Here is an 18,966-nt window from a genome sequence, read left to right on the forward strand (position 1 = left end):
CTCTACCTATCGCCTACTTTACTCTTTGACCTCTACCTATCGCCTACTTTACTCTTTGACCTCTACCTATCGCCTACTTTACTCTTGACCTCTACCTATATCACCTACTTAACTCAAAATAAATAGTTTTCAAAAGTCAGGCTGTGGTATCGTGCGCTCAATGTAGTGTTAAGACGGAAGACGTGGACATAAAGACGTTAGATAATGCTAACGGTCTTTGTTGTCCATATACTCGTTACTCCGTCTTATGACAAGGTGGTAAAGCACCAGCCTTTCGTTATTTAACCCGGGCCGACTTTTGAATAGGATGTAAAAGTAGGCCCGCCATCTTTACGGTGTATGTGTATGTACGTACGTACGTGTGTGTCTGTGTTGTAGGACAGGGTATTTGGTTTATCTCAGTTGGCCGTGCCGTGTCCGCCTCCTCCCCCCGTCAGAGTCGACTCCCATCCGGAGTATTCGCTCAACGTGGTCAAATCCGAGTGCGGGGGTTCCAGCGGGGGAAGCCCCTCTCCGCCCCCGTCTTCGGACCTCGAACGCCGTTCCTATCGGGTTGAAACTGATATTATGTGATATAACAAAATGGCCGCCATCTCAAGCGTAGACTTTAAAAAAACCAAAACTTTTGGAAATCATATCGCGCCAGCGCGAATGCTCACATCGGTGTTTATATAAACGGAAAAAGTGCTTTCATTAAAACTACGACTAAAAATATAATTAAAACCGAACGATTAAAATTATCACTCAATTTTAAAAAAACAAACAGAAATTAGATATATTTCCTCCCCCCCCCCTCCAATAAAATCTACTCGTTCTTGGAAAATAAATTATTTTCGAAGCCATATAATAGACCTTCAATTAAAGGGATACCTTCTTATTTACTGGGTTTTTGCTCTAATTAGTTTTGTTAATTAGCGGGCTTCGAATTAACAAGGTGCTAATATAACTAAAAATTATTAATTTCCTTCTAAATAAAATTTAAAATATTAATTAAATCAGCAGAAAAATTCGCCAAATGAATCAAAAGTTAACACAAATTCTTTAATAGTACAAAATATTTCCAAATAATTTAAAAAGAAAAACGGTATACAATACAAGAATCCAAAGTTTTCTACATAAATTATGCAAATTAATTTTCTATTTCCGATAATACCCGTTCCGCTTGTTCCGCTATATCATTCTGATGGACCTTTTCGATTGTAAAAATGGAATGCCAAACTTTTGGTTATGTAATTGAAAAAAAGATAATTGCCCTGGAACGAATGAACTGGCGCCTAATTTCAATCGAAATAGTCTATTTTAAACCGGTACGCTTCCTTCCATTTTTCAAAATATGCCGCTGACTAATTTTCTAAATAACCCGTCCATAATGTTAACTTTTAATTATAATTAAGTTACAGTCTTGGCATTCTTATATTGGATCAGATTTTCCGTATATTTGTAAAAGAAAATCTGTCCATTTTAAGCTTGCAACCCTGAATATAATTAAAAAATTAATTTTATTTTGAAACCGTCCCGATTAAAATTAATAAAAATTAATACCTCGATTATTCGAACACGTTTTGGGTAATTAAAATGAAGTTAACGAATTTTAATTTAAATATATTCGACCCGCGGGTAATTTGTATCATATGTGAATAATAACGTCATCTCAAACATACAAGAAAAAATAAAAAAATACAAACAAAAATTAGGGGGTCCGCCATTACAGCGGACTAACATGTTATTATAATAAACTGAAGTAAGTTGGTTTTCTAAAAAAAAAAAACAATACCAAAAGTCTCAGTCTCTTTCCTTACTAATTCCTTTCATTTTCCTTTCAAATTAATTAATTTTCCTTTGGTTAAGATAAATACAATTTAATATTTAATTTACTTTATTGGGTGTAAATTTAATTTTAATTTTTTTTTCATCAGATCTCGTCTAAATTTGACAATATCGAACTGTCTCATTCCTTACTAATTCCTTTCATTTTCCCTTCAAATTAATTAACTTTCCTTCGGTTAAGATAAGTACAATTTAATATCATTTTAAATTAAAGTTAGTATATTTAGCATACATATTATTATGCTACTTCTGATAAGACAAAGGATTTCCCTATCTCAATGGGCGAAATCTAAAATACAATTTAATATTTAATTTACTTAAATTACTAGTAAATATAATTTTAATTATTTCTTTATCAGAACTGAAATTCGAATTTAAAGTTCAAACAAGTAATTTTTAATTTTAATTTTTTGTTAGAAATTTAGCATAGATATTGTTATGCTACTTATGGGAAGATAAAAGGATTTGCATGGGAAGATAAAAGGATTTGCTATCTCTATGGACGAATTTTCATATTTTGGGTAAGAGAATTTTAATTGTTTTTCTTGTTAAATTTTAAAATTATTTAGTAGTAACGATAAATTCTAAGAGATCGATTGAATCAGTGGCTAAGTTCCTCGATAACGTCGCGTTCTAGACTTCTTCAAAATTGAGTTTTTCTGACCAACTCAACACGCGATGACCGAGTATCAGATCTCTGACGAGACGGTACAATTTCTTGGGTCATTTGGTCACGTTGTAGCTCATACTTTCAAGGTCTCTTCAACTGTAGCTCAAAAATATGAACTTGCAAGACGATGAGAGTACAGTATCAGATCTCTGACGAGGCGATACAAATTGCGTGGGTCATTTGGTCTCGTTGTAGATCATACTATTCAACTACAGTGAGAGAAAACTATCTTTCTTCCACTGTAGTTCCAAAATATGAACTCGCAGGGCGATGAGAGTAGACTCGGTAGAGTATCAGATCTCTGGCGAGACGATACAATTTTTGCGTGGGTCATTTGGTCTCGTTGTAGAAAATACTATTGAACTACAGTGAGAAACAATGAAACAATGTTTCTTCGACTGTAGTTCAAAAATATTAACTCGCAGGACGATGATCTCTGACGAGACGATTCAATTTTGCGTGGGTCATTTGGTCACGTTGTAGATCATACTTTTCAACTACAGTGATAAAATCTTTCGCTGTAATTGAAGAGCATGATCTACTCCGCTCACGACTCTCACCACGAGAAGGTATGACCCTCCGACTTCGAGAGTCACCTGAAAGAAACGGGTTAGCAGTAATGACAAGGTTTTTGCACGTTTTTTTATTTGTTTTCTTCTTCTTGTTCTTCTTGTTCTTGTTCTTCTTGTTCTTGTTGTTCTTCGCGGCGCGTATTAAAAATTTACTTTACCAATATTGTTCCGTTACAGACTTACATATTTCTTTTTAATACACTCAAAACATTTGTTTATTTAAAAATTGTTTAGGCCTTATATATATATGATGTGTGTGCCTTCTCGGCATTTGTATGTGTGTGCCTTCTCGGCATTTGTGTGTGTGTGCCTTCTTGGCATTTGTATGTGTGTACCTTCACGATATTTGTATGTGTGTACCTTCACGGCATTAAAATCATTACCAAAAATTCCTTCATCATAAATCCCTCGATGCGCAACTCTTAAACTTTGTAAGCGGCACATAAGCGCCACATTTACTACTTACGATTTGTAAGCGGCAAAATAAGCGCCACATTTCCTTACCAGTGTTAAATTGCACTTACGATTTGTAAGCGGCACATAAGCGCCACATTTGCTTACCAGTGTTAAATTGTACTTACGATTTGTAAGCGCCACATTTACTAACAATTTGTAAGCGCCACATTTACTAACGATTTGTAAGCGCCACATTTACTAACAATTTGTAAGCGCCACATTTACTAACAATTTGTAAGCGCCACATTTACTAACGATTTGTAAGCGGCACATAAGCACCACATTTGCTTAGCAGTTTAAATTGTACTTACGATTTGTAAGCGGCACATAAGCACCACATTTGCTTAGCAGTTTAAATTGTACTTACGATTTGTAAGCGACACATAAGCACCACATTTGCTTAGCAGTTTAAATTGTACTTACGATTTGTAAGCGGCACATAAGCGCCACGTTTGCTTACCAGTGTTAAATTGCACTTACGATTTGTAAGCGGCACATACGCGCCACGTTTGCTTACCAGTGTCAAATTGCACTTCGATTTGTAAGCGGCACATAAGCGCCACATTTATTACTTACGATTTGTAAGCGACACATTTGCTTACCAGTGTTAAATTGCACTTCGATTTGTAAGCGGCACATAAGCGCCACATTTATTACTTACGATTTGTAAGCGACACATTTGCTTACCAGTGTTAAATTGTACTTACGATTTGTAAGCGACACATTTGCTTACCAGTGTTAAATTGTACTTACGATTTGTAAGCGACACATTTGCTTACCAGTGTTAAATTGTACTTACGATTTGTAAGCGACACATTTGCTTACCAGTGTTAAATTGTACTTACGATTTGTAAGCGACACATTTGCTTACCAGTGTTAAATTGTACTTACGATTTGTAAGCGACACATTTGCTTACCAGTGTTAAATTGTACTTACGATTTGTAAGCGGCACATAAGCGCCACATTTACTACTTACGATTTGTAAGCGGCACATTAGCGCCACATTTACTACTTACGATTTGTAAGCGGCACATTAGCGCCACATTTACTACTTACGATTTGTAAGCGGCACATTAGCGCCACATTTACTACTTACGATTTGTAAGCGGCACATTAGCGCCACATTTACTACTTACGATTTGTAAGCGGCACATTAGCGCCACATTTACTACTTACGATTTGTAAGCGGCACATAAGTGTCACGTTTGTTTACCTGTGTTAAATTACACTAAATATCTATGCGCTATATTTACTTACTAGTGCTAAACGGCACGTAACCTCCAAGACTTACACGAATTTTTATTGAACAGTCAGTCCCTCGACGCGTAACCCATAAAACGGTTCTAAAATACACGTAAATTTTACCTTAGAAACTTTTAGTGAATAGCCCCCCTCAACCCATAAGTGCCAAAATGATACGCAACCTTTTAGAGAATGGTCCCTTGACCAGTTAGTTATCTATCTATAACAATACTAAAATAATTATGTATTATTTAACTTACAATTTAGTGACTAGTCCCTCGACAAATTGTGAATACTACTAGGCCCTCGACATTTTTGTGAATAGTCCCTCGACGGGTTATCTATAACGATACTAAAATAATCACTCGTAACCTTTTAACTTAAGTGAATAGTCCCTAGGCGCATTACATTTAATGGTGCTGTGAGTCTTACGTACCCTAGACTTAATTGTTTAGCTACGAGCCCTTCAAAAAAACCCCGCCTTGAGGCAAAATGTTCCTTTCAAATTCAAAAAACCCCGTCTTGGGGTAAAATAAAATCCTTTCAAATTGAACCCCCCCCCCCTTGACGCAAAATTTAATCCTTAAATTCGAACCCCCTGACGTAAAATAAATTACCAAATTAAAGAGTTGTTTCAGAGATAAAATGTAGTGAAACTGGATTTAAAATTAGCTCTAACAGAGTCGAATGTAGTGCGACTGGATTTAAAATTAGCTCTAACAGATTCGAATGTAGTGCGACTGGATTTAAAATTAGCTCTAACAGAGTCGAATGTAGTGCGACTGGATTTAAAATTATAGCTCTAACAGAGTCGAATGTAGTGCGACTGGATTTAAAATTATAGCTCTAACAGAGTCGAATGTAGTGCGACTGGATTTAAAATTAGCTCTAACAGAGTCGAATGTAGTGCGACTGGATTTAAAATTAGCTCTAACAGAGTCGAATGTAGTGCGACTGGATTTAAAATTAGCTCTAACAGAGTCGAATGTAGTGCGACTGGATTTAAAATTAGCTCTAACAGAGTCGAATGTAGTGCGACTGGATTTAAAATTATAGCTCTAACAGAGTCGAATGTAGTGCGACTGGATTTAAAATTATAGCTCTAACAGAGTCGAATGTAGTGCGACTGGATTTAAAATTAGCTCTAACAGAGTCGAATGTAGTGCGACTGGATTTAAAATTAGCTCTGTTAACAGAGTCGAATGTAGTGCGACTGGATTTAAAATTAGCTCTAACATTCCATTATATTTAAAGCATCCTTTGTTGAAAATCTAATAGTTTCCATAAAATATTCTTTGTCCAAATCTAATAGGCTATTTTCCATAAAAATTCTTTGTCCAAATCTAATAGTTATATTCCATAAAAATTCTGTCCAATTCTAATAGTTATATTCCATAAAAACTCTGTCCAAATCTAATAGGCTATTTTCCATGAAAATTCTTTGTCCAAATCTAATAGGCTATTTTCCATGAAAATTCTTTTGCCAAATCTAATAGGCTATTTTCCATAAAAATTCTTTTGCCAAATCTAATAGGCTATTTTCCATAAAAATTCTTTGTCCAAATCTAATAGGCTATTTTCCATAAAAAATCTTTGTCCAAATCTAATAGGCTATTTTCCATAAAAAATCTTTGTCCAAATCTAATAGTTACATTCCATAGAAATTCTTTGTCCAAATCTAATAATTATATTGCATAAAAATTCTTTGTCCAAATCTAATAATTATATTCCATAAAAATTCTTTGTCCAAATCTAATAGGCTATTTTCCGTGAAAATTCTTTGTCCAAATCTAATAGGCTATTTTCCATGAAAGTTCTTTGTCCAAATCTAATAGGCTATTTTCCATGAAAATTCTTTGTCCAAATCTAATAGGCTATTTTCCATAAAAATTCTTTGTCCAAATCTAATAGGCTATTTTCCATAAAAATTCTTTGTCCAAATCTAATAGGCTTTTTTCCATAAAAATTCTTTGTCCAAATCTAATAGGCTATTTTCCATAAAAAATTCAACACAGATCGAGTTTTCAGACTAAGAGGATCTGTATAATTTACAATAGGAGGCCAGGCTAGCATGTACAAGTAGGCATTTAAGTTCAATCTGACGCAAATTTTTGGGACTGATCACTTTATTTATTATTTCATGCACGATTACGGGAATGTTAGTATGTTACAGCGAAGGCCAAGGGAAACACGACGGGTTTACGCGGGTTACGGCGAACGCGAAGGGGAACACGACGGGTTTACCCGGGTTACGGTGAACGCGAAGGGGAACACGATCCCGGGTTTACGCGAGGGATACATGCCGACGGATTTGGGTTAATATCAAGTGACCAGCCCCAAATATGCGATTGAAATTCGAAATAAAAACAATGTGCACAACTTCCAATTAAACTCTTAAGTTCAGATTTGGAAAAAATATTTGTCGATGTTAGGAAATCTACATTTTTAAAATGTTTAATTCTTAAAAAATTAAACTTAACTATTTAAATTCTAAATTCAGATTTGAAAAAAATATTTGGAAATCTATATTCAAATTAAATTCTAAATTCAGATTTGGAAATCTACAAAATTCTAAAATCAGATTTGCAAAGTATTTGTCGATGTTAGGAAATCTACATTTAAAGTATTTAAATTCTAAATTCAGATTTGGAAAAAATATTTGTTTATGTTAGGAAATCTAAATTATTTAAATTCTAAAATCAGATTTGGAAAGTATTTGTTGATGTTAGGAAATCTACATTTAAAGTATTTAAATTCTAAGTTCAGATTTGGAAAAAATATTTGTCGATGTTAGGAAGTCTAAATTATTTAAATTCTAAATTCAGATTTGGAAAGTATTGTCGACGTTGGGAAATCTACATTTAAAGTATTTAAATTCTAAATTCAGATTTGGAAAAAAAATTTGTCGATGTTAGGAAATCTAAATTATTTAAATTCTAAATTCAGATTTGGAAAAAATTTGCCGGATGTTAGAAGTCTATTTAAATTCTAAATTCAGATTTGGAAAAAATTTGCCGGATGTTAGAAGTCTATTTAAATTCTAAATTCAGATTTGGAAAGTATTTGTTGATGTTAGGAAATCTACATTTAAAGTATTTAAATTCTAAATTCAGATTTGGAAAAAAAAATCTGTCGATGCTAGGAAATCTACATTAAAGTATTTAAATTCTTAATGAAGATTTGAAAAAAATATTTGCCGGATGTTAGAAGTCTAAATTATTTAAATTCTAAATTCAGATTTGGAAAAAGTATTTGTCGATGCTAGGAAATCTACATTTTTAAAATGTTTAACTTTTTAAAAAAATCTACTCTTAAATTGAAATAATTTCAGCGTTTCCTCTGAAACCAGTAATTGGCTTTATTCCTATTCAGCGCCACTGGCAAAGGGTTTTGAAAACAACTCCTTTAGAGACTGGGTAACCTACTTTGGGTCCTATAGGAATGACCCCTTAACTCAGAACCATTTAATTACCCTTCTCAGAAGAATATTTGATATAGCATGAATAACTCTAGATAATCTAAATTCTTTAGGAAGGGGGTACACGATCTGCCGCTATAACGATTACCACTAACCCTTAATTGCCTTAGTGACGAGCCCCTCGACGCCTTACACTTAATGGTACTAAAGTGATTATACGTAACCCTTCATAGACATACAGAAGATTTGAGTGAATAACCCCTCGGATTCGCGTCCCCATAACAGTAACACTTACATGTATAAATATAAAAACAAGCATACGTTTCTCTAGTGAAGAACCCCTCGCCTCGTTACCTTAAAACTATGCTAAAATAATTAAATTACTTGTAACCCTTAATAGACACAAAATTTCAGTGAATAACCCCTCGATTCGCGTAGCTTAAACTTCACATTTATATATTAGAGTTACCTTAAACTACGCTAAAAAATATGAAATTGCACTAAGACTTAATAGACGAAATTGCACTAAGACTTAATAGACAATGCTAAAATAATTAAATTACATGTAACCCTTAATAGACACAAAATTTCAGTGAATAACCCCTCGACTCGCGTAGCTTAAACTTCACATTTATATATTAGAGTTACCTTAAACTACGCTAAAAAATATGAAATTGCACTAAGACTTAATAAACAATGCTAAAATAATTAAATTACTTGTAACCCTTAATAGACACAAATTTCAGTGAATAATCCTCGACTCGCGTAGCTAAAACCTCATTTAGAATTTATATATTAGAGTTACCTTAAACTACACTAAAATTATGAAATTGCACTAAGACTTATTAATATAAAAAATTTCAGCTTATCACATTTATCATTTATGTATTATAGAAAAACAAAGCATGCGTTAAAACGTGCAAAAAATAAAAGGTGTACATACTACATAGTTTTCAGACTTCAAGGATTGATACCATTTACACCAGGAGGTCTGGCCCCTGGTGTAAATGGTATCAACCATAGTCTGAAAACTATATATACTTTTAAATATCTTTATCTAATTAACACGAGAAAAATTAAGTATAAATATAACATTCAAAAACTAGAGCATGCGCTTTAAATTAAAAAATAAGAAAATTCTACAGCTCACTGCGACCGTGTGACGATACCCAAATTGTTGGAAGCTCTAGTAAGACCGCCGCCGTTGATCTATTGACGTCATCCGTGAATTATTGAAGCTCTACGAAGACCGACGCCTCCGCCGTAGATCTAATGACGTCATCAGTAAATTATCGGCCATCTTGCATTCGTCTCGGTCTTCAACTGGAACAAGTGTCAAACATTAAGTCAAGTCCAAAAAGCCCAGAAGGTATAATATGCCTAATATATATCTCATTTTTATAATTTGTCAATATTACGCCCTAGGCTTTGAGCGCTGCTATCAAAATTTTATGACCTTCAGTTTAGAGTTCAAAAATGCGATCAAAAAAGGTTTAACGCGATTTAGTGCCAGCAAAGGCATGGCCGTCTGTGCACAACGACTATGCCTTTGCTTGCACTAAATCGCTTTGAGTCTGACGTTAAATGATTCCACCGTCTTAACGAGCTCTTAAATTTTTTTTACAAATCAATTAACTAGTTTGTAAAACGCAATATTGACAAATTGAAACTTCTCTCAAAGGGAGAGTGAAATGAAAAATATTAGTATATTTTTTTTACTACGCACATAGGCCAGTTTTGGCTAGCGGTAGAAAAAATATACTACATTTTATTATTCACCTCCCTTTAAAATAGTGCATAGCAAGTTTGTGCTTCAATATTTATATTGTGGAAATTATGTTCAATATACGTTGTTTTCAGTGTAGGAGGGTTGATACCATTTACACCGGGAGGCCAAGCCTAGCCTAGCCTCCTGGTGTAAATGGTATCAACCCTTTGAAAAAAATGGGAAAAAAATTGATTCGATTGAAATATTATTCATGGACAAACCCTTCAAAATTCAATTTAAAAGACCAAAAAAAAAAGAACTTATGATCAGAGATCAAATATATTATAGTGTGCGCCTGGCTATACCAATACGGGCTTCCCCAAGAAACTAAGCAGTCGCTAACATAAAATTATATTTAAATCATCTAAAATTAAGTTCACTAATTTAAGAAATTTAAAATATTATCGAAACATTTTATCCAAATCTATTATTTTAAGTGAAAACTAAAAGAAACTAAGCAGTCGCTAACATAAAATTATATTTAAATGATCTAATATTAACCTCATTAATTTAAGAAATTTAAAATATTATCGTAACATTTTATCCAAATCGAGTTATTTTTCGTGAAAACTAAAATGCAATAAGTATGCATTATAATTAAAGTTTAATCTTACGCAATTTTTAGGGCTGATCACTTATTTTGTTATTTCATGCACGGGTTAATTATGCGAATGTTACAGCGAAGGGTCCCGGGGTTAACGCAAATTTTACAGCGAAGGGTCCCGGGATTTAACGCGAGTTTTGCATCGAAGGGTCCCGGGATTTAACGCCAGTTTTGCATCGAAGGGTCCCTGGGATTTAACGCGAATTTTGCGGCGAAGGGTCCCGGGGTTAACGTGCCGAGTTTACGCGGGTTACGGTTACAGCGAAGGAGAAACGTGCCGGGTTAAGACGGGTTAGTTACAGCCAAGGGATTAGAGGTGAAATCAAGCGACCAGCTCTAATTAATAAATATGCGATTGAAATTATAAGTTAAAGTATTTGAAATTATAAAAACTTTTGAGCGCAACTTCTAAAATACTATAAATTCTAAATTCAGATTTGGATAAAAATATTTGTCGATATAAGGAAATATACTAGTATCTTATTTTTAATTATCATTTAAAATTAACCTAATTATAATATTAAGCCTTATTTTAAAGTAATTTCAGCCATTTCATAGGTATTTTTGAAACCGCATTTCTACTAAATAATATTCCCTAACAAATAATCTCAAAATATTCCTTAAAAACTTTACACTCAGAAACTAAATTTTACTTCAGGCCCTTCAGGAATGACCCCTTTTTAAATTCTAAACTCAGATTTGGAAAAAAATGTTTTTGTCCATATAAGGAAATATACTAGTATTTTATTTTTAATTTTCACTTAAAATTAACCTATTTATAATTGAAAATTAACCTAATTATGATATTAAGCCTTATTTTAAAGTAATTTCAGCCATTTCATAGGTATTTTTGAAACCGCATTTCTACTAAATAATATTCCCTAACAAATAATCTCAAAATATCCCTTAAACTTTACACTCAGAACCTAAAATCCACTTTAGACCCTTTAGGAATGACCCCTTTAACCAAAATTTCTTTGTCCATCTCGGAAGAAGATTTAGGATTTTTAATAACTAAATTAACTACCCCAATTACTACAATAGATAGTTTACACACATGGAGGATTCATACCTGGAGTCCAGGCTACCTGGAGGACAAAAACCCATCTGCTTTTGTCCTCAAGGTAAGCCTGGCCTTCACGTGTAAAAGGTATGAGAATCCTCCATGTGGGTAAACTATCTATTAGTTAACGTTACGGCAGATTCCCCAGTGTATAAATGTTTCAATTAAAAACTTTGATACTAAAATTACCCTTGGTCTATTAGGTCAAAAAGTTACAAGTTAACTTCGCCCTCAATAATCTACACTTGGATCAAAATATCCATTGAATTTATGGGAATTTTAGTAAGTAACACTGGAGAGCCTGCCTAAAGATGGTCCGTTTCATAATCATAACTCAGGAGCAAAAACGTATTACCGTTTAGAATGTCCATGTAATCCAGCGGTCATCAACATGGACTGGAGTCAGGAACTGGTCAGCAACGGCGTCTCGGAGTTGAAATCCCGCGGAATGAATTTCGGATGGCCACTACAAAAATTTAACCAAAGTCAATACCTTTAATCTAAAATAACTTTTAATTAACCTAATATAAATCCTATTTAAATTAATATTAAAGTAACTTTTAAAACAAATAACCTAAAAATTTGTTGAAAAACAAAAAAAAAACCAACCCCCGTTAAACCTAACCCGTAAATTAAACTTTTAATTCTAAAGTTATGATAGAACCATTTCCCAATCTAAATAAAACCTTAGGAATTAACTTAGTTTATATCCGAAGAATTAAGTTAATCTAAAACAGTATTATTTAAATTCTAAGTCCATACGAAAATCTATCTCATTACGATTATCTACCCGCGCAAACTTAGAGAAAGTTGGAGCAAAAAAAAATTCCTTCTTACCTCTTTCCAAGTGGGTACAAGAGTGTTCCTCTACTCTACGGGACCAGAGTCACTCCGGACCTTAGTTTTTCGCCAGGGATTTTTGGGACTCATTTAACCCGGGCCAATCGTGGTCCTTCTTAGTGGGAGTTGAAAAAATCTGCAAATAGCCCCTGAACTTTTTTTTTTCTTTTTAAATCTGATTGGACAATTTGAAAGGGGTTTGAGGGGTACGAAACCCCCGGGATGCCTCTAAGTATAGCCATTTCGGGTCCACGTTGGCTTTGGGGGGTCTGAAGCGCCTTATTGTCGCCTGGCACTGTCTTGTGAACTATTATTTCGTCCTTCGGTTGTATGTTGCAATCGCTTGTCTTTTGTACTGTAGAAGGCTATTTTCTAGAAACTTCCAAATTTTAGCGCACGTGTGTCAATTTGTCAGATGGATATTCTTTGGGGTATTGTTGCTGAGGGGAAATTTTAGCAAAACTATTCCTTTTAGCACCACATAAACGCTGTTTTTCAAGAATATAGTTTAAAGGAACAGTAACACGATTTAAAGGGAAGTTGTAAAGCTTTTCTTAATTTTTGACTTATTTTAATTAATTGAAGGTGAAAGGTGGTTTGGTCCATATCTATATTTATGCCTTGATAAAGACGCTACATTCTCTTCATCGTAGTCCTTGCGGATTCTTTACAACTTTCCCAAATTAAGACTAGTTTTATAATTAGACTAGATCAGGATAATTAAACAAATTGTTAATTTTCAAAAAACTCGATTAGAAATTTTTAATTTCTTGTAAGTTTTCGTTGTGACGTCTTTCGTTTCAGATAATGTTTTGTTTGTACGCTTGTTCCTTATGTACAGTCACTGAATTTGATTGCCATTGCAAACTGCGTTTTTGATATCAGCATAAGTTTATAAGATATTTTACATGATAAGTATGACACTACCTATACTTCGTAATATGGCGATAATTGACAGATTCGTTTTGTTCAAACGGAGAAGTCAACACACGGGGGGGGGGAGACCGCCATTGGGGTATCCTTCCTCTCGCCAAGAAGCAACGCCAGACGGAGTCCGAGTTCGCTACACGCGGAGAGAGGCTAACCAACTCGCACTGCCCCTGGCGTAGCTTCTTGGCGAGAGAGAGAGAGAGAGGATACCCTAATGGCGGCCTCCCCCCTGTTTGTTGGCTTCTCCGTTTGAACTATACGAATTTGTCTATAGAGCTATCTCAGAAGCCTTAGGATAACCTCACCATGCTATTTGTCCTTAGAACAAAAGCGGTACCAAACATGGCCGCCCACTGCCAAAGCTAAGCCCGTGACGTTTTACCTAGGCACTGACGTCACAACTGAGATAGCTCTATTGACTACACTCGGTTAATTTTGCAGGACTTCCATCTTCCTATTTAGACTGTCTGTACTAATCCTTTGACAGCGCCTAAACAGACGTCGCTTTACCCTGAATCTATGACCTACGTCACTTAATGAGAAGCTCTCAGTAACCAGTGACAAACTTATGGTGAACATATCTTATGAACTTATGATATTTTCTCAAGGTTGGGACGATTGTTAAGAACGTCCAAGTATGCAAAGTTTTTTTTTGGCTAGGAGGATTCATACCATTTACGAATTGATTCCAGGCTACTTGGAATACAAATTAGTCCGCACTATTGCTCTCCAAGTAGCCTCTCCTCCTTGGGTAAATGGTTCATTTGGTTAGAAGTAAAGACTAATTAGTGTTAATGCCTGCATAGACAGGCAACACTTTGGTTAGAGGTAAATACTAATTAGTGTTTAATGCCTGCATAGACAGGCAACACTTCCCTGTTTTCAGTTCCTTAAACACCTCAGGGTAGGTTAGACAGTGAATTAATATAATGTTCAATATTCTTCTTTACTTAATTCTTAATTCATGTTCAACATTCTTGTTTAAATTTCCAAAATTCACGTACCCCTCACAGCGACATGGTGACACACTGGCCCACAGAAGCAAAAAAAAGAAATTGCCAAGAAAAGCAAAGGGGTAGGTAAAATGGCTCCAACTCAGGTAGAAGCCAGGAAGCAAACACCTGCATTGGGTTCAGTCTAAAATCTTCCTTCATTTGACAAAAGAGTGGTTTCCTGCTTAAGAGAGAGTGTAGCTCATCAAAGAAAGAAGAGATAAGCCTTGAGATAAGGCAGCGACCAGAAAGGTTATAATAGACCTCTCTCTCTTCACGGTGGTACCATGAAGGCTGGGTTCTTTAGAGATCCAGTCTTCATGGTGGTACTCTAGCAGTCTACCTGACTCCACCATTTCAGAAATTACATATAGAGAAGTCAGCACACCGGGACGAGTCCGCCTCATTGGGGTATTCTCCCTTACGCCAAGAATCAACGCCAGACGGAGCTCGAGTTCACTACACGTGGAGGAAAGATATAACCATTACGGACTCCCTATAGCGGTTCTTCTTGGACCAATATCAGCATCACCCCTGTGTGTTGGTTGCTCTGAATGCAACTTCTGAAATGTTCTATTATAGTTTTAAGCCATATCTAACATCTTTCTTGTCCACACAACAAGGTCGTTTCTTTTCTACACTGTATATGTTGGGTTTTTTCATGTTCACCCCTAATTTCATCCTTTGGTTAGGTTCAAAGGTTACGATCTGTCACTCTATTTTTAGGTAAAGATTAGGGCCATAAATTAGGGTTAAAATATTTGCCAAATACCTCTTTGACAATTTTCTTTTGAATTTCTTGAAAACGTTCTCTTTCAAGGGAGGTTGAACTACATTTTTTAAAGGTATGGTAAAAGTGAGAATATATAAATTTGAAGTTTATGATTCAAATTAAATAATTAAGTGGTTCATTGGAAGGACTAGTTTGGACGGGCTAACCCCCTTCCATTTTTAAATGGTACTCCTAAGAAGTCGGGGGTTGATGATGTGTAAAAATTATTCCAAACGCATCAGTGAGACACGTGACCGTGGAAGAAACTTAATTAGTTTTTTTTTTCGCAAACTAACAATTCACGTAATTGGCGCTGCATTCTAGCTATTATAGAGAGGTACTGAGAGGGGAGGGACTAAGGGGACGTGACGTCAATATTGGTATAGTCTAAATTATATGGCCTGAGCTGAGAACTTCCAACATGGCCGCCAAAAACCGAGGTAAGAGATAGGAGGGTGTGACGTCACGAGAAAGTTCTTAGTAGCAGACTATAGGTAACCAGTGCCACCTACTCCATACAGAGTCTTTGGATCTTGGCGTCAGCTGGTAGCCTGGTACTTGCGAGGTATTTCAAATAATGTTTACCCACCCACCCCTGCCTTCTTTGGAGTCCCTTTCAAGGTTGGCAAATAATGGCACAAGTACTTTGACATGTCCTTATTTTTCCAAAAAGCTATTTGAACACGCCCCCCCTGGCGCCAATATGGGAGCGAGCTTTGAATAGAAAGATTAAAAAAAAAGAATCTGGACGCCATTTTAAACCATCTTGTGAAAGTTTTGTTGGTAGGATCTCAAGAGAATAACGAACGAAGATAAGCGAAACAATAAAATAGGCAGCCGAATTCGAACCATAAAATCCCTACATCGGCTATAGACTAATGGCACCCCATGTTATTTCCGCATAGAGCTTAATACAGTCGAAGGCAGAGGGCTGCCATTACTCTATAGTTTCCCAGGGTCACCAGAGGGTTGTTAAAGTTTGCAGCTAGGGGCTAACAGATCAAAGTCTAAAAACACTCTTTTTACCGTGGGAACTCGATATTTTAAAAGGCGCAGAAATCAAAGGCAAAAGTAACGCTATAGACCATTTCATTCCGTTAATTACTTCCAGAGAAACCAACACAAAGCGGGGAAGGCGGCCATCTTAGGTTATTTCCAAGAGGTAACGCCAGGTGGAGATCCCGAGTTCACTACTATACGCTGTAGGCTAGCCCAGTCGCGCTGCCTCTAGCGGTGGTTCTTGGTACGAGGGAAATAACCCAAGGCGGCGGACCCGCCCCTCTGGTCTTTGCTCCTCTTCTGGATTTAATGAAATAGTCTATTACCAACAGTTGTTTGTTTTATTTTATTTGGAAATGCTTTAGGGTTAGAGTCGTGAAGCACCCCATGTGTAAAGTACAACCCCCCCCCCCCATGTCATGATTTATTATCAACAATTGTGAAATCAAAGGGAAAAGCTTTTACCGCCCGTTTCTCGTTAAAATTTGCTTAACACTGTCAGAAGTTTATTATAAGAAGTAAACCTATCAAAGGAGTATTTGCCTGTTTTCTGACTTACGATTTTTTACCTTGAATATTATACTGTTGCACTTACGACGTTTTACTATGGGTTGAGCCATGGAGAATACCACTGTTTAACTTACGTCGTTTTACCCTTGAAAGAGCGAATTCGGCATGAAAATTGTTAGGGTAATTAGTCCGCCTCAAGCCTCATAAATATAAGAAGAAAGTCAATTGAGGGTAATTAGGTCTGATTTTAATATTTTGGGCAAATAGAAATTTGGTTAAAAAAACAAAAATAAGAATTTTTTTCAAGTAGCTTATGTTTAAACTGAAACATTTCTATGGAATGACTTAAGTCAGTCATTGGATTTTGTTAATTTACCGAGGGGCTAATCACTATTAAAGTCCCTGTAGGCCTACATCGATTACGGATTATGTGTAATCATTTTAGCACTGTCAAGGGCAGGGCTTTTAAAGATTACGCGTAATCTATTTAGTGTAATTAAAGGTAACACCGATTACACTGAGTGAGCGGCCCCTCGTTACTTTTTCTAATATTTGCATCCACAAAAACTGTTTTTATTAATGAGAGATGTTCAAAGCTTATTGTCCCTTTTGCCAAATAGAAAACGAAAATATTTATTTATTCCTTTCATTAGATCTTATTATGTTGGACGTTAACTTTCTTAGATGTTATGATGTTATACTAAATGTTTTGCAACGTTAGTCTTCTACAAAAGACTGGCCAACACCCCCGCGCGTTCATATTCTAGCCCAGTTAAGATCTAGAGCGAGCTACCCACACCTATTGTTTAGCGAAATTAGACCACGCCGCGAATTCTACAAATGTCGCCGAATACAATAATATAATATTTTTCAATGTTTAGAATCATCCACTCTCTTTTAATTGTGTCTAAATGATTTTAATGCTTTAGTTTTGTGTCATTTAATGCTTTCTCCCGTTAAATACGCTCTCATTACTTTGAAGGAAAAGTTAACCCCCTCCTTTTCTTGTTCGTATAACTCAACTTTGAACTGTCATAGCTCTGGTTCTATAAGAGATACGGAAAAGTCCTTGAAATATGTTATAGCCCTGTTTATCCCCTTTCCGATGATACTTAAATATTTGGGAATAATTAAGCTAACTAGGAATTAGGCCAAGGTAGCTTGTTTTTCTTATTTACAGACAAATTTGGTGGATCAGAACTCTGGTTCTATAAGAGGTACGGTTAAATCCTTTGAGCATGTTATAACCATTTCTTTCCGGCTTTTAGCGATGCTTAAAACTTAGGGTTACAATAATCAGGGCTGCAGTAATTAATTAAGCTAATTAACAAAATATAGGCGATTTCCCTTCCTCGGTCATTATTTACAGAAAATTTTGGAGGGTCAGAAAGACATACGGTGAAATCCTTTGAATACGTGATGGCATAAGTTCATAAGATATGTTCACCATAAGTTTGTCACTGGTTACAAACTGCAGATTGTCATGAAGTAACGTAGGTCATAGATTCGAGGTAAAGCGACGCCTGTACGTGAGGCGCAGTCAAATTGGGGCTTAGTACAGACTAAATAGGAAGATGGACTGCAAAATTAACCACCGAGTACAGTACTTCAATTCTCGCTTCCGTCGTTCTCGAACTAGCTCGAGCTGTAAGTCTCTAGCATTACGAACCATAGCTAGTGTCATTCATACTTATGGAATATATCTTATAAACTTATGGTGATACCCCTTTTTCTCCGCTTTCCAAAGATACTAAACGTTGTGGGGATACAAAAAATAACGGCTGTAATTATTTATAATTGGCATTTAAAAATAATTTAATTAGCTTAAACCTCCCTACCATCATTTAACAAATATACGTGGTTTTCGAACAAGGATGATTGATCCCATTTACACCAGCCAGGAGGCGAGGCTACGAGGTACACTGCAATTTGTCCGCCAAGTACCCTGGTCTCCTGGTGTAAATGGTATCAATTCTCCATAGTCTGAAAACTATGTATAGATAAACAAGATGGCCCAAGGGCTGGGCCTTAATAGTAATTTTACACGGCTCACGTGACCCCCCGTATAGTTGATCTCCAATAAATCGTACAACTAAAAACATTTCTGAAACGCAATCGTGTATCCCCTTAATTTCTAATAACGTCACATTTCAAATAATATTAATGAAACTAAATTGTGCACCCCACTAAAGTATAATTTTTCAAAACCATACGAATCAAATAATGTATCTAAAACCAAATCCTGGATCCCCTAAACCAGAAATCACTATGACCGTAAACCGTCCCCTCTATTTTACGAAAC

The 18,966-nt window shown here is 35.6% G+C and overlaps 1 protein-coding gene and 1 long non-coding RNA gene across 8 annotated transcripts in view; one reads left to right on the forward strand and one right to left on the reverse strand.

Moving 5' to 3' along the window:
• Positions 1 to 12,192, forward strand: part of Lrp4 (LDL receptor related protein 4) — a 337,174-nt gene extending 324,982 nt beyond the window's left edge. For 3 of the 6 annotated variants that reach the window (XM_089839243.1, XM_089839240.1, XM_089839241.1), the window contains one exon: positions 379 to 1,094. In XM_089839243.1, coding sequence (XP_089695369.1) covers positions 379 to 573 — 195 coding nt within the window. In that variant the 3' untranslated portion in view covers positions 574 to 1,094. Of the gene's footprint in view, positions 1 to 378; positions 1,095 to 1,916; positions 2,349 to 9,331; positions 9,556 to 11,824; positions 11,904 to 11,983 lie in introns of those variants that run through there. The other 3 variants (XR_016366889.1, XR_016366890.1, XM_089839242.1) reach the window with 3 other exon arrangements.
• On the reverse strand, positions 1,017 to 9,325 carry LOC149673623 (uncharacterized). 2 transcript variants are annotated; one of them, XR_016366892.1, is made up of 3 exons: positions 4,951 to 9,325; positions 4,818 to 4,869; positions 1,017 to 4,739 (listed from the first exon to the last, which is right to left on the reverse strand). It is a non-coding gene; the product is annotated as an uncharacterized LOC149673623 (long non-coding RNA). The 2 variants fall into 2 exon arrangements; XR_016366891.1 differs by having other exon boundaries at positions 1,017 to 4,869.
• Positions 12,193 to 18,966: the final 6,774 nt, after the last annotated feature.

The sequence above is a fragment of the Phalangium opilio genome, unplaced genomic scaffold, assembly GCF_054372755.1.
Source record: "Phalangium opilio isolate 3A_F unplaced genomic scaffold, DU_Popi_V2 ptg000048l_1, whole genome shotgun sequence".
Taxonomy (NCBI): domain Eukaryota; kingdom Metazoa; phylum Arthropoda; class Arachnida; order Opiliones; family Phalangiidae; genus Phalangium; species Phalangium opilio.